General features: G+C 38.3%; 1 protein-coding gene across 1 annotated transcript in view; it reads left to right on the plus strand.

Annotated features, from left to right (window-relative positions):
* Positions 1 to 20,673, plus strand: part of LOC131434436 (hormone receptor 4-like) — a 71,098-nt gene that overhangs the window by 45,185 nt on the left and 5,240 nt on the right. The window contains exons 2-7 of the mRNA XM_058601149.1: positions 786 to 3,253; positions 13,387 to 13,539; positions 13,602 to 13,857; positions 13,940 to 14,637; positions 14,697 to 14,889; positions 14,967 to 15,082. Coding sequence (XP_058457132.1) covers positions 786 to 3,253; positions 13,387 to 13,539; positions 13,602 to 13,857; positions 13,940 to 14,637; positions 14,697 to 14,889; positions 14,967 to 15,082 — 3,884 coding nt within the window. The remainder of the gene's footprint in view (positions 1 to 785; positions 3,254 to 13,386; positions 13,540 to 13,601; positions 13,858 to 13,939; positions 14,638 to 14,696; positions 14,890 to 14,966; positions 15,083 to 20,673) is intronic.

Here is a 20,673-nt window from a genome sequence, read left to right on the forward strand (position 1 = left end):
TGATTCACCCTTCTCAAAGCTTAACAGCGATAAGCACAAAACGGGATCACAAGCCTTCGTATTGACAAACAACCGCAGTAATAAGGTCGTGATAAAAGTACTGCGTCAGTAAAATATGCAACCAGGAAGAAACCGACAGAAACGAGTGGGAAACAATTATCCACAAACACGTTCACACACAGAGAAAGAGAGTTCTTTTGCCTCGGCAATAACAATAAAGTGTCTGGCAATGCTTGAACTTTTCAAGATCGCAACAAACGCCTGGCAGGGTTAATCCAGGCGGTGAAGAATAAAAATATTCACTCGATCTACTCAAACGGTCAAACCATTTTCCACCGTTGCAAGGATGAAATTTGTTTAGTAGCATTTCACATCGCAAACCATGCAATGCACCGAAATTATCTCGTGTGCTGAAAATGAGGAAGTCATCATGGATCATGGAAGTTATTGGTTAATGTACAAGTGTAGTACATGGAAAAATTCTTAATCGCAATCGCGTTCTGATCGTTTGAGGGCTAATCGCAATCGCGACTATGAGATCACAATTCAAATACGAAAAGACGGTGCATCGTTCGATGTCAACACTTGGCATTGAGGTCAACCGTGAATGGCTTATCAAGTGTCAATATACTGAGCATGATGCATTTCCGGTTACTTGTGGAAAGTGAGATACACATACTGTGTGTTATCTTGCAATAGCTGCTTCCATTAAACTTACACTTTGATATTTACCGTATTCTGCATGACTAATGTGAATCTGTATTCTTTCTTTTTTTTTCTTCCAGGAATTATGACATTGAGCCGTGGACCCTACAGCGAGCTCGATAAAATGAGCCTTTTCCAAGATTTGAAGCTGAAACGAAGAAAAGTCGACTCAAGATGTAGCAGCGATGGGGAGTCCATAGCCGATACCAGTACTTCGTCACCAGATCTTCTGCAACCATTATCACCGAAGATGTGCGACCAGCAGCAGTCGGGCGGACAGTTGGAGCTGGAGGGACATGCTGAGCTGGAGGACGGCTCACCAGCTCCGACTGCTGCTGCAGATCATCATCATCATCACCACCAACCGCATCCTCAGCAACACCAACCGCACCCGCATCAGAATCATCAACATCATCATCTGCATCATCATCATCTGCATCATCATCATAGCAATAATGTCGATAATAATAACACGTTAACAAGCAACAACAACAACAACAATAACAATAACAACACCAGCAGTGATAGTTGTTTAACGTCACCAAAGTCAGTGCACGATAACAATGTGCTGAAGGACGATGATGTTGGAAGTGACAGAGCATCGCCCGATTCGCCGGGTCTGTTGATAGACGAGCGGCCACCTTCGAGACTGAAACTAACGGATGCCAGCGGTAGTATACCGGTGTCGTATTCCAGTACCGCCAGCTGTGGCGGGGGCGCTAGTGTGATACGTTCGGTGGCGGATGAGCGTCCCCGATCAATTAGTCCGCCAAGCAGCCATAACTTAGCGTTAATGAATTCCATACAACTACTACAGCAACGCTACAATACGAATGGTGGTGGAGGTGGTAGCAGTAGGGATTCACCCGGCGGGGGTCAGGAAGGACCTTGTCATTCACAACAACAACAACAACAGCAGATGCATCAACAACAGCATCAGCAACAACATCAGCAACATGTGACTGTACTCGTCACTCCTTCCCGAGTAAAGTCCGAGCAGCCAACGACGCTGGTTACACTCGGGATGCGTAAACAAGCTCCACCGTCAATTAATCTAGCAGATACCGACAACACCAACGGTAGTAATACAAGTAATAGTGATAACTGTAACGGTAGTAATAGCAATGCTAGTAATAATAACCAAGAGCCTAATAGACTTACATCGACACCGCATAGTTCAACGTCGTCGTCATCACCGTCGTCATCGTCATCATCGTCGTCGAACTCTTCATCAACATCTGGCGCACAGCTGAACCAGTTGGGCCAGCAGCAACAGCCTGTTCACGTTCACATGTTTCAACAGCCTCCCATGGGAGGCATGTCCAAATTCACATCTAGTCAAGCTTCATCAAATAGTCTAAATATTCAGCAGCAACAGCATCTCGCGCAGCAGCAAATGCTGCAAGCCATGCAACAGCAGATACGCATCAAGAAAGAACGTATGCCGCAGTACACGATGGTAAATCAGAACACCAATTCGTCCTTGATGCAGGGCGGCCATTTGCGACAACCCAACATGCAGATGATACCCAACCCTCAACAGCAAGCATACCTGAAACGGGAACGAACGCTAACGAATCAAAACTATACAGTGGTGAACGTTAACCAGCCTCCCGTATCGATGGCTGGCAATGGCAATCACCAAAGGCAGGCATCAACCCCCACCAGCAGTAGGTCGGCACAAATGCCCGGCAGCAACACTTCATCGATGCAACCACCAATGTCACCTACTCAACAGCAAAACCGCCAGCAGAGTCCTGGTCCCCTTGGTTCCAACAACATGTCCCAGTCGTCACACATCCTCATCAAGCGGGAACGACAACAATCCATCCAATCGCTGGGCAATCAGGCCATGCAACTATCGCCCAACAATCAGCGGTTACCCAGTCCCATCCAAGTTAGTCCCACAACATCGCCATTAAATCCTGCCCTCCAAATACGTCATCCATCTCGTGATGCAGCGATCTTATTTCGTGTCAAAAACGAAGCACAAATACCAAATCTCATGCCACAGCAATTGGGTGGCGTTCCCCAGCGGATGTCCGTCTGGCCGGGTGGTCAGCAACGGATCAATGGTGTTAAACCGGAAGTGATTGGTGGTCCGTTACCACCGCTACGAAACCAAATATCTCCTCAACAGTCGCCACAACACTATCAGAGTCCTGGTCCGATCACCCCGCAAGCGTCCTTTCGCAACACTCCAACGGTCATCATGGGCGAATCCTGTGGGGTGCGGACCATGGTCTGGAGCTACGATTCTCCACCCCAAGTACAAACCACGACACCATCAATTCCATCGTCCCCGTCGGCATCCAGCACAGCACCAGTTCAAGGCCCAATGGGTCCCAGCTCGTCGCACAGTGGTGGTGGCAACACTGGTGGAAACGGTGGAGGTAGTAGTCTAGGAACGGGTAACGTTCCTCAGTCACCCGGTGGCAATCACCATCATCAGAACAGTAACAGCAGCAGTAGCAGTAGTAGCACCAGCAACAACGAGGAAGCGGCGCATCTGCTTCTCAGTCTGGGGCAAACCGTAAGGCAAAATGAGGTGAGGTTTGATCGTTATGCCCCCACGGGCAGGGTGGGTATGTAAAATTGACCTTGCCATAATAATTTCACCTTGGCCCAGTCCAGGAAATCTATTTGAGTACGATGCAATTTGATGCTGAGATACGTACTTAACTCGCCACCAAATATGTAGATGTGTATTAGTTCAAGTGAGTTTTTGAAACCTTCTTAGGATACGTTTGCATAGTAGCAACTTAAAAGGGCAAACAAGTTTCAAAAAACCTACCTAGTGGTGTAATAATGCCTTTCTCATATCAATCATACTATCATATATAATACTGTGGTATTCTTTAAAAAAAATTTCTTCGATTCTTGACAAAATAACGAGAATCGGTTTAGAAACTTTTTTACGTTTATTATGCAAAAGCTTTGTATAGGACCATTAGACCATTCATTTAAATCTAAGTTTTCTAAAATCGGTCACACCATTTCTGAGAAAAATGAGTAAGTAATTTGAAATTGGTATTTTTACTCTAATTACCCTATAATTCCGGAACCGAAAGTTGGATCGAGATAAAATTCAAAAGTTTTGTATAGAACATTTATTTGAATCTAATTTTATAAAAATCGGTTACGCCATCTTTTAGAAAAGTTAGTACACATATTTTCATTTTTGCACATTTTACTCCATAACTCCGAAACCGGAAGTCAAATCCAATTCAATTCAGGAATTTTGTAGTGCAAAAAACGTTACATACACACATACACTCAGAGATTTTGCGTGCTTGACGAACTAAGTCGAATGGTATATGACACTTGGCACTTCGGACCTCGGTTCAAAAGTTGATTTAACAGTTGAATTCTATAGGAGAAAGGTAAAACGATAAGTTGATTGTTATTTAGTCAAGAACCACTATTAGGGGAGGGTGTTCGGTTGCCGGCACCCCACCGTAACTTTTGACAGAAAGCAGATAGCGTCATTCCGACAAATGTCATGTGTGTGTAATAGCAGCATGATCTGTTTGTGCCGAATTGCGAAGCAATCAGTCGCTTCTACTTTTTGCTGCGCTCAAAACAAATTTTAATTGCCTGAAAATCAACACAAAAGTTTTTTATGACTTTTCTTATAGTATCATAAATTGAAAAGGTGAGTGGATTGAATATTTATGAGCCCAAGTAGCATGTTAAGTTGCTGTCCTGTATTTTTCTACCGATTGTGCTATTTATCAAGTTAGTTTATATTACTATTCTGACACAGCAGTTGTTATGGAAAAAGCGCATTTTTTCTGTGATGTGCAACATATCTTCAAGTTCATCCGTTATTACGAACATTTATTCACAACGATTGTGCAACTGATACAAAAACTCGTGCCTCGATCCCATCACAAAGGCAGTAATAAAATCAGTGAAAAAACAATTGTGAAACTCGTTAGAACTACTACGTAATGTAAACAAGAAATGGAATGACGTTTACAAAAACATGCAAACTTATTTTCTAATGAATAAGTTTGACTTTTGATTTTCAATACAACTGCTCTCAACACAAACATGGATCTTGTAAAATAATCTGCACATGAAAAATGATAATGCTACATATTGTAGAAATGATCTTTTGTGTTTTTTGTTATTGAAAAATCGACAACGAACTGAATTTTTATGGTAAAAATCGTACGGTCGAAATTTTCAAGCGCCTTTGAATTAACGCGTTTTTAATGATTGTGCACCAATTACTGTGAATATAACAGTCTATTATTTTTAATGAGAACCATCGGAGTGGTGTTTAAAATACGTGTATTCAAACATTCTTAAAATTTTCCGACGATTTTGATCAAACTAATGTTTAATTAAACCTGAAAAATGTTCCAATATGGCATCGATGGTAACAGTGAGTTGAATAGAAAATGGTTCACCCAACGTAATGACATATATTATCTAAATAACAGGAAACATTAACATGTTAATATTTCGAAAAGAAATGCTCCACGTTTTGTTTTTTATCAGTTTCAATCTTCTAGTTGAATTAAACAACAATACAGTATAGTCATTCATCTTAGAGGACCCGACTTTTGTGATACGCACTGTAGGTATTATTTTGGTAAGTCCGTGTTCTGGAGTTGCAAAAACAAGTTGCACAAGCGGTAATATATAACTATGGGAGTAACTATGATGACATTAACTTTTCATTCAATATCTTTGAAAAGTGATGTCAGGTCTGCTTATTTTTTTCGCGAGATGAAAATCGAATACAATTTATCTGATTGATTTTTGTTTTCATTGCGTATGTAATGCTGTATTCCTGCAACTTTTGGGATAATATTGTCATGTCTGCAAGTTTTGTGTTCAATTCAAACAGATAAATCTTGCACAACTTTTTTGCAAATTTTGAATTTCGTATCATTGTTTTTTCTAAAGGTAAAGAAAACTGCACACACTGAGCTAAAAATTCACGAGGCAGCCAAAACTATGCCGACTCAGCAGAAACATATTTTTTACAGCGGTTATCAATTCGGCTAATCATTTTTGCCTTGCGAAGAGCATCAATCATTTCACTAATTTGTCTTCCACAAGAGATTTAAAGCAATTTTGACGTATATTGTGTCCGCTACAATTATGACAGCCGTTTGGAAAGTTTTTGATAAGTTGCACAATTGTTATAGTTACTCCCGTTTCACATGACGATGTGAATTTTTTTGCAGAGCTTTAGTGAAACATAAACAAGTTGGTTATTTACTGTACAATTGTTTTAGATGTACTTAAAGTTGTTCTACCGTGATTTTTTCGGTAGTATTGTGAAACGTAACAGTGATAAGTTGCACAACCAATTTTAAAATATTTAAAAACCTTTCTGAACATATCTAACATGAATAACATTTCTAAATCAGTTGTAAAACATCTTGAAAAATAAGTTACATTTGCTACTTGGGAGGTGAAATTGATCTATTTCGTGATTTAATACCGGATGCAACCAAAATTTACGCGACCCAATTTTTTTCTGCCATTTTCAAAATGTCTACCGATTTCGGTTACCGGCACCCCAAGGTCTTCAATTACCGACATTCCATTTTTTTTTTCGACAAATCGCGAAAAATTCTCAGTGATATGTAAAGACGCCAAGTCTGCAAATTTCTCTGTAAATTATCAAATTTCTTAATTAACATGTAAATCTTTTATTCATCTAAAGACTTTTTACAGATTGTTTGCAGACACTCGTCAGAAATTACAGACCTCAGAAATTGAAGACCGGCCAAATTAACACCAAAGGCGCCACCATTCAAATATTCGACCAAGAGAGCCAAGGCGAAGTCACAATCAAACAATTAAGACTTTTGTCAAAAACGCTTCCAAAAAGAATAAATTCAGTTTTTTCTTCGAATAACTGCAGTCTTTGCTTATATTTTTCCATGTTTAGCGAAATTTCTTGGGGTGCCGGTTACCGAACACCTTTTTTAAAATGGCCAAAATTTATCGGTTTACTAAATTGTCAACAATTTTTTTTTCAACCAAATAAATCAATTTAGTTTCTTAATCAGTTGTTAGCCAGGAACTTTAGCTTTCCATTGATGTATAGATGCCCGAATTATGTGCACTAAGTTAGAAGTTATGAGCTTAAAATAAAAGGGTGCCGGTAACCGACCACTCTCCGTTATATAGGACTTGAAGCAACTCTAACACATCTACTGCTAGAAACAATTGCAGACAGAAAGAAAAGTTGTTCATGAAAACGATTTGCGACCCTCCCAAATAATATTTTGCGAAAATCAGGCGGGGAATAGCTATTCTAAAATATTCAGAACTCAAATGTTAGTTTCTTTATAAGAAAAAGAGAATGACGCTGAATTGATATCGAGGACGAGTGTAGAGTGATGGGTAGGTGACTTTCGCGAAGCCCACCTAGGTTCGATTTCCAACCCCGCACATAGAGTCAGAAAGATTTTCTGACACGAAGAGGCGAATGACTCTCAGGTTGAAACTTCTATAATCGAAACAATAAAGAAGAATTACGCTGATTTTCAAAATACTACACTGCCAAAATGTAATAACGAAATTTAATCGAAGGAATCGTATCTAATTTTCTCATAAAGACAGTCCCAGAAAGAATGGCGCACCTTGCATTCAGTGGAAATAGCATAAAAATGTTGATTATTTAATTCCTATTGGATATACTGACAATATTGGACTAACACAACAGATTAGTATTCTCAACATTTGCGAATGTTCGTCATAAGATTCGGCACAGGCTTCTTGGCGAGACAAGTTTTGACTCTTTTTACCAATCTTTTTCAAATTGTTGAAGTGTTTCAACTCTCGATACATGTGATGTGCCTCTGTCAATGCCAAAAAATAATTAATTAGTCGAATTTGTGGGCAATTAGGAGAGTCTTTTGTCTACGAAATAGCGTGTCATTTGGAACGAAAATAGCGTGCTTGGTGATATACAATTTTTCCTTTGATTTCCTGTAATGATAAGACGCAAGATCTGGCCAAAAGGCAGTCGGATCTTTGTTATGGAATCTTCGAATTATGGGTGGAATACAATTTTGTAAACATTCATTGATGTATATTTCGCTGTTAAATGAATGAAGGATTGCGGAAACTAGCCGCAGCCACGAATAACTTGCCAGACCATAACTTTCTTACCAAATTTCTCGAATTAAATCGATGTCTCGGACGTGTATTTCATGATTACATAGTTCGAATTCTTTTCTGGCTGATTAAGAAATCAACGATTCGAAAGTTCTTTAGTATGAAGAACATTTGATTTCGAAGTGCCAACTTTTTTGGCCATACCGAAACCTACTTCTTCGGCACTAACGCATTCAGTATTCGAAGATTTAAATGAAAAGTCTATTAACACATTCTTATCCAATTTTATCCACTTTTCCATCTAATTTCATCCAAATCCGACTTTCCGTTTCGGTACTTTGAGACCCCGAATGCTTATCTGGATCCGATTTCCCGTTTTGTTACTATAAGATCTTAAATATTTATCCGGATTCGACTTCCGGTTGCGGTAGTATAAGGTGTTTGGTCTTGAATGTAAGAAATTTACAACCGTCATTCAAAGTGGCGATGAAAAGAACATAAAAACTCTTTGGAACTGAAAACTATTTCAATTCATAGGATTTGTTGATTTATTTATTCATTTATTTTATTATCATTTTATTTATTTTTGGAGCAAGGGAAAAGCCCGATGGAGATGAAATTTGGTAATCTCTCTCTCCAGCAGGCATGAAACCTTCTTATTATTTGTATCAACAGATTACAATGATCCAACAGATACATTTGAACTTATCACTAACAATTGAAACTAAAAAATAAAACTAACGATTAAAACTAAATCTATAACCCTATAACTAGTTGATGACACCAAGCCTTACATGGCAATAATAGTACTCTTGCTTAAAAAGTGAGAGAGAAGAAAAAAGTGGGAATAGTATACAAGGGTTGGTGGAGAAGGTGGTAAACGAGCGTGGGCTAGCAACTGTGTTAGAATCGGCATGAAGATCTAATTAGTGACCAAAAAGATGGTGGAAGGCAGAGAAAACGACTGGTTTAGAATCAGCATGTAGATCTAATTAGTCATTAAGTCATTAGTCAAAATATTTTATCGTCACTTGTATGATTATATCTCTGGAACCAGAAGGGACAACCAATTGATTTTCGAACTCGGTTTATGCGCATATCCGAGAGAACTGAGCGGTAATGAGTTTTGTTGTTTGCGTCACTTATTCCATTATATCACCGGAGCCGGACAGCCTTTTGATCTTCCACGACTCAATAGTATCTCTCAAATGAGCCTCAGCTTGTTTAAAATCGGTTTAGCCATCGGAGAAAAAGGGAGTTTGTCGTTTACGTCACTTATACCATACGGAACCAGAAGTGATCGCTTTGGTTTGGTATTTAAACTTGATCAATAACCCAATAGAAGCTTTAAAATAAGTCTAAGCTTGTTGAAATCGGTTCAGCCACCTCGAAAATAATAAGTGCGTTACGGTTACGTCACTTGTACCATTATATCTTCAGAATCAGAAGTGATAGTCATTTGATCTTCGAACTCGAACAATGATTCAATTGTAGCTTTAGAACGAGCCTTAAGCTTGTTTAAACCGGATGGAACTATTTTCGAAAAAATTGAGCGATTGGAAAAAAACTTTAAAGCATACATACACACACCGACATTTTGTGATCTCGTCGAACTGAGTCGAATGGTATATGACACTACGAGTCTTCGGAGTTTGGATCAAAAGTCAGTGTTTTCAACGAATCTATTACTTTTCTATAGAGTAAAGCAAAACTTTTCAATTGAGCTTAAAACTAATTCAATTTATGAATCATGCTAGTTGCTGTGGGCCATCGGAACTGAACGTCGGTTCTACCGGTCCCTGTTTTTCTGGTTCGAGAAGTACCGGAAATAGTGGTCATGTACTTCAAATGTACGATACCCGATTTCACAAACTTGAAATGTGTTATGAAGCCTTATAAATCTTTTGGTTCCGGGATTACAGATTGATTAAAATGTCACACCGTCGATTAGAGCGATGTTGCAAAAACCGTAAAAAAGTCTAAATTGGGCTAGTTGACGATCAAACGAACAGACTGCGGTTGTACCAAAAACCGTATTCCAATTTCAAAAGATTGATCAAAAACACAGTTATGGAACTCACTTCGAGATGTTGAATACTGCTTAACAGATTTTTAAAAACTGAGGTTCAAATTAAAGACCTTTTGATCTCATAAAAACATTTGAATTTTGATCGGATCTGACTGACTTCTGTGAATATTATAAATTTGACTAAGAACTAATACAATCTGTAGGTTATGCTAGTTGTTGGTCATACGAACCTGTTACTATACCGGTTCCGGAAGTACCTGAAATAGTGCAGCTTACTTCGTTTTCTCCGAGATGGCGTTACCGATCGGAGAACTGTTTCAGTTTTTCAGGTTTTACTAGTTGGTGCTGAAACAAACAAAGTGTTTTTAGATAAACCCCAGAATACAGAGAATTTGAGTAATATGAAAAATGCATGTGTACCCCACTAGGTGGATAAACACAGACTTTGTTATATATTGAAGGGTGTTTAAAGTGGGGGTATTTTAACACAAAAAAAAACATTATGGGTTTAATTTCCATATGCGAATCCTGGGCCAAACAAAATTAAACTTGAACAGAAGGTGACTACTTGAGCCAATTAGTTCTGATTCTGATACATCCGGACAATGTAAGATCACACATCTTTGCAACATTCAAGCGAGCCTAAGTATGTCAAAAGCGCTAAAGATATACTCGAGAATATTGTGTAGATAGAAAAGTGAGTGTCGGTTGCGTTCCTTTTTTGGTTATATTTCCCGAACTGATGGCGTCCGCCATGTTATATTTACGCTTGATTCGTGGGCACGTTGAAGCTTCCAAGCGAACCTAAAATTTGTTAAATCGGATGAGACACCGTCGAGAAAATTGTGCGGAGAAAGAGAAATGCGCTTTGTCGATTACGCCATCTATATGATTATTTCTTCAAAACGGAAATTGGCCTTAATGATTCATTAATCCGTGGTCGATGACTATGTCATAGCTTTTCAACGATCATAAAGTTTGTCGAAATCAAATAGATAAAAATGCTGTTTTGTCACTTATGCTTACTAACATATCTCGGTTATAACTCCGGAACCGGAAGTGTACACCATGAGCATTGTAAACAAAAACAATGACCTGAATATTGCCCTTAATCGAGCGTAAGATTGTCCAGGCTCTGAACTTGATCGATGGCCCAATCATAGCATTCAAACGAGTCTCAGATTGAAGTATTTATCCAATAAGTGATCCGAGAAACAGAAAAGTCAGCTATTAGATGGTCGAGTCCAGTTTGTTGTTATTCGATTGTCAGACGGCCTTTTTCTCCCTAACTTTTCATAGAAACAAGTTGAATGTTGTACCAAGAGAACGTCTTCAAAGTCTTCCACCAGTCACTCAATGCACCAATACTTCGTAAGTCATCCTTCATTTGATCGATCTTGTCCTCCGAATTTAAAATCCATTTCACTTAGATGTTTTCCTATATCCCAATTACATACCCAGCCAATTCTATCTGCGCTCCGCCATAGGTTATTCACATCACCTTTCCTTCGAAAAAATACTAACAAAGCATTTCTTCTCTGCCAAAATGGCCCATGTCTTGTGACTATAGAGAACAACCGGTTTAGTGAGTGATTTCAAGATGATGAGTCCAATGTATGTGCGATTTCATTTATACATCTCTGCTGGTATCACTGTCGGCGATCACCAGTGAGTCCAAATGCACAATTCCGTCAACCACCTCGATAACGTAGTTGTCTGTTAATATTTGTGGTGGAAAGCGCGAAGTGTTTTCCAATAGCACCTTCCTCTCGTGTATTTGGTTTTCGATACATTTATAGCTAACTTTTACTTTCAGTCCGATGTATGTTTCCATCATCATCTCAATGTTATATTTCATCAGTGAAAACCTGAACGAACTTTCGGAAAATCGTACCACTCTTGTATGATACCGATTTTTACATTGAATACGTGCTATCAGATCATGTATCTTGATTATTATCCCACCATCATTCCCAGTTGCTACGAATTTTCGTTACGGCGTTTAAAAATTTCCAAAAAAAATGTTGTGCGTCCCCTAAGGTCGATAATGGTGGAATCAAGTCGCATTTATCTAAAATAACAAAATTAAAATATGTGAATCTCTCACAGGTTGCTTTGTTATGCAATCACTTGTAAAAGTTTCATATACACTCAAATAAAAATTCACGTTCAATTCACTTGAAAAATCACGTAAACTGGTTTCAAATGTCAAATTGAATGTTTTACGTGACGAAAATGAATGTTACACGAACATCCCCTAAAATGAATAGAGTCATCACATAAGATTTACGTGAATCGACCAAACGTCAAACAATCTACGTGAATTTCCAGTGTGAAAAACTCGATTTCGAAAATGGCGAACAGTGGCCCTCAAAGTGCGAGAAATGTTATTTAATCACGATTTTTTACTAGACCGGGCCATTCCAGTATGAAAGTTTCCATGTGTTCGACTGGACCGAGTGTCTGCGTGAGTCCGGAAGTGTGCCCGCTCCTGTTGAATGCTTCAAACAGGCCGTTGGTCCACCGAAAAACGAGTTCAGAATCGGTATGAAGCTAGAGACATTGGGCCCATGCAATGCGAATTCAACCTGCATCGGTAGTGTTGTGGAAGTTCTCGGATCTCGACTTCGGCTTCGGTTGGATGGCAGTGACAACAAAACGATTTCTGGAGGCTTGTCGATTCGAGATCCTATGACGTTATTAGTTGCTTTTTATTTTCAGCCGTTAAAAATCTATGCTAATTTTCTGAAATAAATGTTTTATTTTTCGTGGCATTTTTCATTTCCTAGATTAATATAAATATCTATCTCCCTTTTAATTTCAACCAGCATATAAAATAGTAATTCTCTGGTATCTTAATTTTACATGAACAGATAGGTAAATGTGATATGAGCAGTACATTATATTTTATCTATGAAACACGTAGCTTTTACTGGATTATTCATTAAACAGTTTTTAATTGCCAGTCCATTAAAATCTACGTGAAAAGTAGGGTGGAAAATATTCACATAACTTTCCACGTAACTATAACATGATAATTATTTTGAGTGTACCATTCGGGCCGGTTCGTCGAGCTGAGTAATGTCTGTGTGCGTCAAATAATCTCACTAAGTTTTCTCGGAGATGGCTGAACAGATTTTGACAAACTAGGATTCAAACGAGAGGTCTCGTGGTCCAATACAGAATTCCTGAAATTCATCCGGATCTGACACTCGGTTCCGGAGTTATAGAGTAATGTTTGGTAAACATTGTACACCGTCACTTGAAGCGACGAAACAAAAACCGTTAAAAAAAATTCTAAACTTTACGCAAAACTACACAAATCAATGGCTATTCTCAGTAGGCAGCCAAAAAAGGTAGATTAAAACAGTTTTTTGTATAATTCCTACGTTACGTTTGACTCCACAGAAACGTAGAAACATATGATGTGGTAAGAGGAAGAAAATCTCACATCACGGCCCTTCCAATACCCAACTCGTTAAACTGTCTCGACAAATGATAACCAAATACTCAAATTGTAAGTTTTGTTCGTTATTTTTACATCATTTTCCTATCTCGAGGCTCAACCATGGACACCAAGTCGGACAGGACTACCGTTGAACATGGAACGATTGTGGGCTGGTGACTATAGTCAGTTTCCCACCGGTCACCAGATGCATGCACTGAACCTCACCTCGCAACAACCGTGGAATATGCCTCCCGGTCCGAAGAAGGTAAATCTAGATCACCAACGTTTTAAACTATTCGTTCAATGCGGTTGTGTTTTTCTTTGCAGGAATTGCTTGACGACATGCCTCCGGACGAAGATGAACAACCGCTAGTTTGCATGATCTGTGAAGACAAAGCGACCGGACTGCACTATGGTATTATCACCTGTGAGGGTTGCAAAGGCTTCTTTAAACGAACCGTGCAAAACCGGAGGGTTTATACCTGTGTTGCGGACGGCACCTGTGAAATCACGAAGGCCCAACGGAATCGCTGCCAGTATTGTAGGTTTAAGAAGTGCATCGAGCAGGGTATGGTGCTTCAAGGTAAGATTCGTATTTTACAATCCCAACCAGTCAATCAGTCACTCCATGATCTATGTTTTTTTTTAATTCCATTAATGTTTAGCTGTTCGGGAGGATAGGATGCCGGGTGGACGAAATAGTGGCGCAGTCTACAACCTGTACAAAGTTAAGTATAAGAAACACAAGAAGAACAACCAGAAACTGAACAACCACCAGAAACTAGGTCTGCCCGGCGGCGACAATCCCAAATCGATGTATTTGACTTCATCTACTACACCGCCGATCAAGTCGGAAAGTATTAGTCTGCCATCGCATCTGGTCAACGGAACGATCCTTAAAACCGCATTAACCAACCCAAGCGAAATCGTGCATTTACGCCATAGACTGGACAACGCCGTTAGCTCTTCCAAGGATCGGTCGATCTCGTACGAGCAAGCCTTGAACATGATACATACCCTTATAGACTGTGATGCTATGGAGGACATAGCGACCCTACCGCATTTTAGTGAATTCCTCGCCGACAAATCGGAGATCGGCGATAAACTCTGTAATATAGGTGATTCCATTGTACATAAACTCGTTTCGTGGACGCGCAAGTTGCCCTTTTACATGGACATCGCGGTTGAGATACATACGAAACTATTGACCGACAAATGGCACGAAATTCTGGTTCTAACGACTGCAGCGTACCAGGCGATGCACGGGAAGAAGAACATCAGCAACCAGCCACAGTCCGCCAGTGGTCCCGATGGTGCGACGAGTCTTGCACCCGACAAGCAAGACCCAGAGTTCGTTGAAGAGGTAAGTATACTATACAGTAACGCCGGAGAGGATGATTGATTTTCCGTTTCTCCACATAGATAACAGCCCACCTCCAAACACTGCAATCCTGCCTGACGACATTGATGGGTCATCCGATCTCAATTGAGCAGCTAAAAATCGACGTTGGGCAGATGGTGGAGAAAATGACCCAGATCACCATTATGTTCCGAAGGAGTAAACTAAAAATGGAAGAATATGTTTGTCTGAAGGTTTACATACTACTTAACAAAGGTAACAAAACTCGCAACGGATTGGTTCTCAGGAATCGTTGTAAATATTTTTCTATGCTTTATCTGTTGTGGTTCTAGAAGCTGAATTGGAAAGCATACAGGAGCGGTATGTCCAAGTTCTCCGAACTTATCTACAGCATACCGTCCCACATAGTCCCAATCGACTCACAGACCTCCTAGCACACATACCTGAGGTAAGTTAAGAATATTTTATTGGTGATTTTTATCATGTGGTGGCATAATTTCCGAGTTCACGATAAACTATCCTTGGTAGAACGAAACTCCAAATGTATAATTATCACCATAAATATTTGGCTACAAATCCCACTCTTTTGATCACCTGTGCAACAAATATCTGATCTCATCAAGATAAATAAAAAATACCCTTATTACCACTTCTGAATTGCAAAAAGTACCTGTACCAAGTCTGGTGATAATTTACTGAGTTGTTACGGAGTTATTCCGATATATACAATAAATTGGATTGAGAGCTTATTTAAAAGAGGCACTCGTAATCGTTTCACGCGTATAAATATCCTTACGATTGACTCTTAGTTGTAATAAATATCTGTGCCTGTCGAAAAATGTCGATTTCGCAAAATTCGAAACATTTTGTCTCAAATTCCCCCTGTTACTAGACACTTATCACCACCCCCTCTTCTCCTTACAATATCCCTTACAGCAACCTCTGAGCAGCAAGAATTACTTGTGCCTAAATAGGTAATAATCTATTCAGTTGTTTTGGAGTTATATCCGTTCATATAAACAATTTACCCTTTACACAAAACCCACCCCATTCCCCTTTAAATTTCACATAAAACCAGCTTTTGTAAAGGCTCTCATATCAACCCCTCACAAACACTCTTAAGACCATATTTGAGTTTTACAAAAAATATTTTTGTACTTTAAAAAGTATTGATTCTCTTCAAATTAAATAAATTTGATCATAACTAACCCCCCCCCCCCCCCTCCACCTCAACCCTGTTAAGGACAACACCCCCCCCCCCCCTAAAACTAGGCTTATGACCATCTCTGAAGAGCAAGAAGTACCTGTGCCAATTTTGATAGCAATCCGTTCAGAAGTATCGGAGTTATGCCGTTACAAGCATAAAAAGTATCTATGGTCTCAAAAAGGATCGATTCTCGTCAAATTAGATAAACTTTTTCATGATTGAAAATGTCGGAAATGTCGCGGTTTTTTACGCGACTTTTCAGAGTTATGCGGTTTTTTTTATGCGAAGTTTCAGAGTTATGCGGTTTTTTTTATGCGAATTTTCAGAGTTATGCGGTTTGCCCTTCTGCGGTCTTTTTTTATGCGAAGTTTCAGAGTTATGCGGTTTTTTTATGCGGTACGTAAATTCGCATAAAAAAAGACTTCAGTGTACTGTAAAATGACATATGCATCGCTACAATTGTTCATAAACTTAACATCTATCGTGATAACCTACGTTTTTTCATTTTAAATCGTTCATATTGACACTAGTGATAAGTTATTAGATTTTAATTCAAATTTTGACTTCGAAGGAATTAAAGTAAAGGAATTAAGTATAAGGCCTAAAATTCACTCTAAGCTAACGATTTGAACATAAAATCGTTTTTGTAATCGGCTGCCGAGAAGATAATAGAATGGGCAAAAGATAGCATTATATCTCCGAATAGTCGGCAGTTCCAGTATTCCCAAAAATTTAATCTGTCCATCAACAAGAATCTTAACCTGTCTCACTATGTACGAGGAGGGGTTGAAAAGTTGAGCTCTACAACTGAATCATGCCCTTGAATTCTGGACCGTAAGTCTAGAACAAAAATTTTGATTCATTCCAGAGTTCTGTTCTAAATCCAAAATTCAGTTCCAGTTCCAGAATCCACGTGCATAATTCTAAAACAATAATTAAATTCTGGAAGCCTTAATCCTGTAACTAATTTTGAGACGTTGATTCATGACCCGTATTCTGGAACTTGATTCTGGATCTGCTTTCCGGAAATGGATTGTAGAACATAATTATGTACCTGAATTTTATAACTAAACTTGGGATCCAGACTCACTGGAGACTTCTGGAGCTACGATTCAAGTTCGAACCAAAGAACAGGCCCAGAATTCCGTTCTAGAATTCAATCTCACAATCCTGTTCCGGGATTCAGTTTCAGCTTTGGAATCTAGGTCAAGTATGAAGAACCATAATTCAGTTTAAATATTTTAGGTCAAATTCAGAATCCAGACTCAGAATCTTGTTTCAGTTTCCGAATTCTAGATCTGAATCCAAGACCTGGATTCTTGAAATGAAATTTGATTCTGAACCTAGATTTAGAAATTAAATTCTGAAGTTAACATTTAAATTCATACCAGAATCCAGATCTAGAATGTTGAGAAGCAAGTTCCAGAATTCAGTTCCGGGTCTAGAGTTCTAGAACACGATTCTGAGCTTTGAATCTGGAATTTCATTTTAGACCTAGACTCCAGAACTGAGTCTTAAGCCTGCATTTTGAATGTGAATTCAGATCAAGAATCAGAATCCAGGTTCAAAATGTTGTTTCAAAAGTCCGGTTCAGAGTTCAGATTCAGAATCAAATTCGCAAATTCAATTCCAGAATTAAGTTCCAGGAAGTTCTAGTTGCACTTTCAAAATTCCGACTCTATTTAAATTCTGGATCTAGATTCTGAGCTCGAGTCCTAGAACATAATTTTGGAACTTGATTCTAACTCTTATTAAAAAAATACGAACCTTTTTTAGAACTGAACTCCGGATCTAGATTTAGGATCTGAATTATCAAACTAAATTGTGGTACTAAGATTTCTAACGCATATTCAGAGCCGCCTAGAGCTCAATTTGTCCGCGTCTTCCATCCCGATTCTGCAATCCGACGGATTTGTGATACGAACGGATTTACACTTTCGTTCGAGTTCGAATTTTGCATTCACTATTACGTTAGACTTGTATGATACGATCGACTCTCTTTCGGGAACACTTGAAGTTTCGAACACTAGTTATCAAAGCTGTCACACACGTTCTATATTATTTATATTATTCATTTCTTAGTAAACGAAACCATCACACTTGTATAAACGAATTAGAACGATTCTAAGCCGAACAGAACTAATACGTACGCAAGTCGATCGAGTAATGTTCGAATATTGAACAACTCGAACGAATGATATTCGAGTTCATACCCAACTCGAACGGAACGCAGAATGGAAATTGCTCATTCGATAGGAATATTTCGAATCGATCGACGTACAAAATAGGGCTGGTTGTCTTTATTTTGAATGGCGATTCGTCAGCAACAACAATGTTCCTCAAAAATAATTTGCTTAATTTTATTGATTTAGTACACAAATATACCTACTGAAAAACTTTTTCAATGCTTTGCTTAGTGTTTGTATAATCAACTAGGAATCTGTCCGGAAGAAATATGATTTATTTACTCTGAGTAGGTCTTGAATCCTTTAAATGGTCTAAATTTTTTTGGTTCTTGGTTTTAGATACTTTTATTTCAAATAGATGAACTAAATGGGCATTAACTGTGATAGGAATGAGGAAGGAGATCAGGACAAGACAAATTCAACCTTTGATTTTGGAACTGTTACGATTAGAGTAGGTACAGAGTATAAAGTTTCAGTATGAGACAAACCAAATAATGAGATATAAATCGAAATAAGCTAACTATCATATTTTTGTGTCATTATCATAGACCTATTCCAGAATCCAGGTCTTTTTATTCGTATTCACAACCAGTAATGACTGACATTATCCACAAGCTGTTATTGTCATTGACGAAGCTTTTTTTTAGTTTTGAGAACTGATTACAGTCCGAGGGAGCCCTGAAGCGTCGATTTTTGGAATGATTGCGTTGCTTTTGTGTACTGGCGCATGACTTTGTAGAAAAAAAATATTTCGCTTCTAGCGTTAAATTGCATTTTTAATGTCATCATGATCGGTCGTGTCTCGTACAAAACCCTGTAATTTTTTATCGTTTATTTAGACCCGGTTTGAAACCTAGTTATGGTCCTTTGCCGAATGCTCGTACAAAACTTTCATAGATCGAAAACTTTTCAATACTGCTTTTATAGCGACGCGAAAACTCGCAGCGAATGCACCTATTTTCATCTTACCCCTAAGGTCAATCTATCGAACCAGAGACTAAACTAAAGAACTACCGTTCTCAAAAGAAGAACGATTGGTCATTCATTCTTTCGAAAGAACTAGTTCTTTTGACCGTTCGCGAACGAATTTCCCATCTCTAGTTCTCGTATATGAGATGACGACTGGAGTCATAACCCTATCTAACAATGAAAATGAAATCAATTTTATCGGCCCAACAAGGTCAACCTCTGAGAGCAAATTCAGTAGCTAGAAGTTCTATATGGAAGATCTATAATAGAACAGAAACTGAAACAAACGTATCCCCAGCAAGCCGTTCTAGTTTTATTTATTCGACCAGTTCTTCTGTCAAATTTAAAAGAGCAATTCCAGGAATGAGTAGACGAAAAAGTGACAAAATCAGAATCGACCTTCTTCGATTTGGATGAAACTTTGCACATGGCTTCAGTATGGCAAACCATAAGTTTTGAACCGATGGAGAGGTCAATCCGACTCACGACTGATTTTTGAAAAGGGCGTATGTATTTTTGCATATCACGAAAATTGCCTTTTTCAAATCGTTGTAACTCGGAAACCGTTAATTGTACAAAAATGGCGTTCAGGAAGAAGTTGTAGGGAATCGATTGGGCACACTAAAAAAAATATACACTGAAAAAAAATTTTCTCAATAATTACAAAATAATCCGAAAAATTTTTATTTTTTTTTTGATAATTTTTATTTTAAATCTGTTATTAAAACCTGCAGATTGATGGCTATCCAATCCGTGCCTTTTGAAAAATGAAGAAGTTACAGCTAAAACAGTTTACGAGTCTCGTTGTAATTCGGAAACCATTCATCGTACAAAATTGGCGTCCAGGAAAAAGTTGTAGGGAATCAATAGAACACTCTAAAAAAAATTTGATTTTTTTTCTCAATAATTTCAAAATGAACCAAAAAATTAAATTAAAAAAAATCAGGGTTTCGATTTGTTTTGATAATTTTTATTTTAAAGCTCTTAACTTACGGATTGATGGCTATCCCATCAGTGCCTTTTGAAAAATGAAGAAGTTACAGCTAAAACAATTTACAGATATTTTCCAAATGTCAAGTTCTCGTTGAAAGATAATTATTTAAACAGTAGAATATTATTCAACAGGTTAAAGGCAATAGATTTGTTCATGATATCCTTTCTCCTAAAAGTAGCTGTTTTTGAGATACTTGGATATTTAGTTATAACACCATTTTTATGTTTCCATGGATTGTTTATTTGCTTGCTATATCTACATTCATTACATGTACATGAATAATTCTTAATTATATTTAAGGTTTTATTTATGTCTGACGGAGTTGCCTCGCAGTACAAAAACAGAAAAAAATTTGCAAGTCTCTGTAAATTTAAATCAACGTATAACATTGATGCTGAGTAGCAATTTTTGCAACTTCTCATGGTAAAGGAGCATGTGATGCACTCGGGGGTAATTTAAAGCGAATGGCACGACGTGAAAGCTTGGCTAAACTACATGAACACCCAATCACAACTGCAAAACAATTATATGAATGGGCATAGCATTTTTTCTATACTTGAATCACGAGTAAAACACTGCTGGGGCTGCCAATTTTTCTTGTTATAAAATCCAGATTTAAATTTTGTAACTGACATAAATTATGCATCTAGAACTATAACACTACTGAATATGCCCTAATCAAA

Source organism: Malaya genurostris, chromosome 3 (assembly GCF_030247185.1).
Source record: "Malaya genurostris strain Urasoe2022 chromosome 3, Malgen_1.1, whole genome shotgun sequence".
In the NCBI taxonomy this organism is placed as follows: domain Eukaryota; kingdom Metazoa; phylum Arthropoda; class Insecta; order Diptera; family Culicidae; genus Malaya; species Malaya genurostris.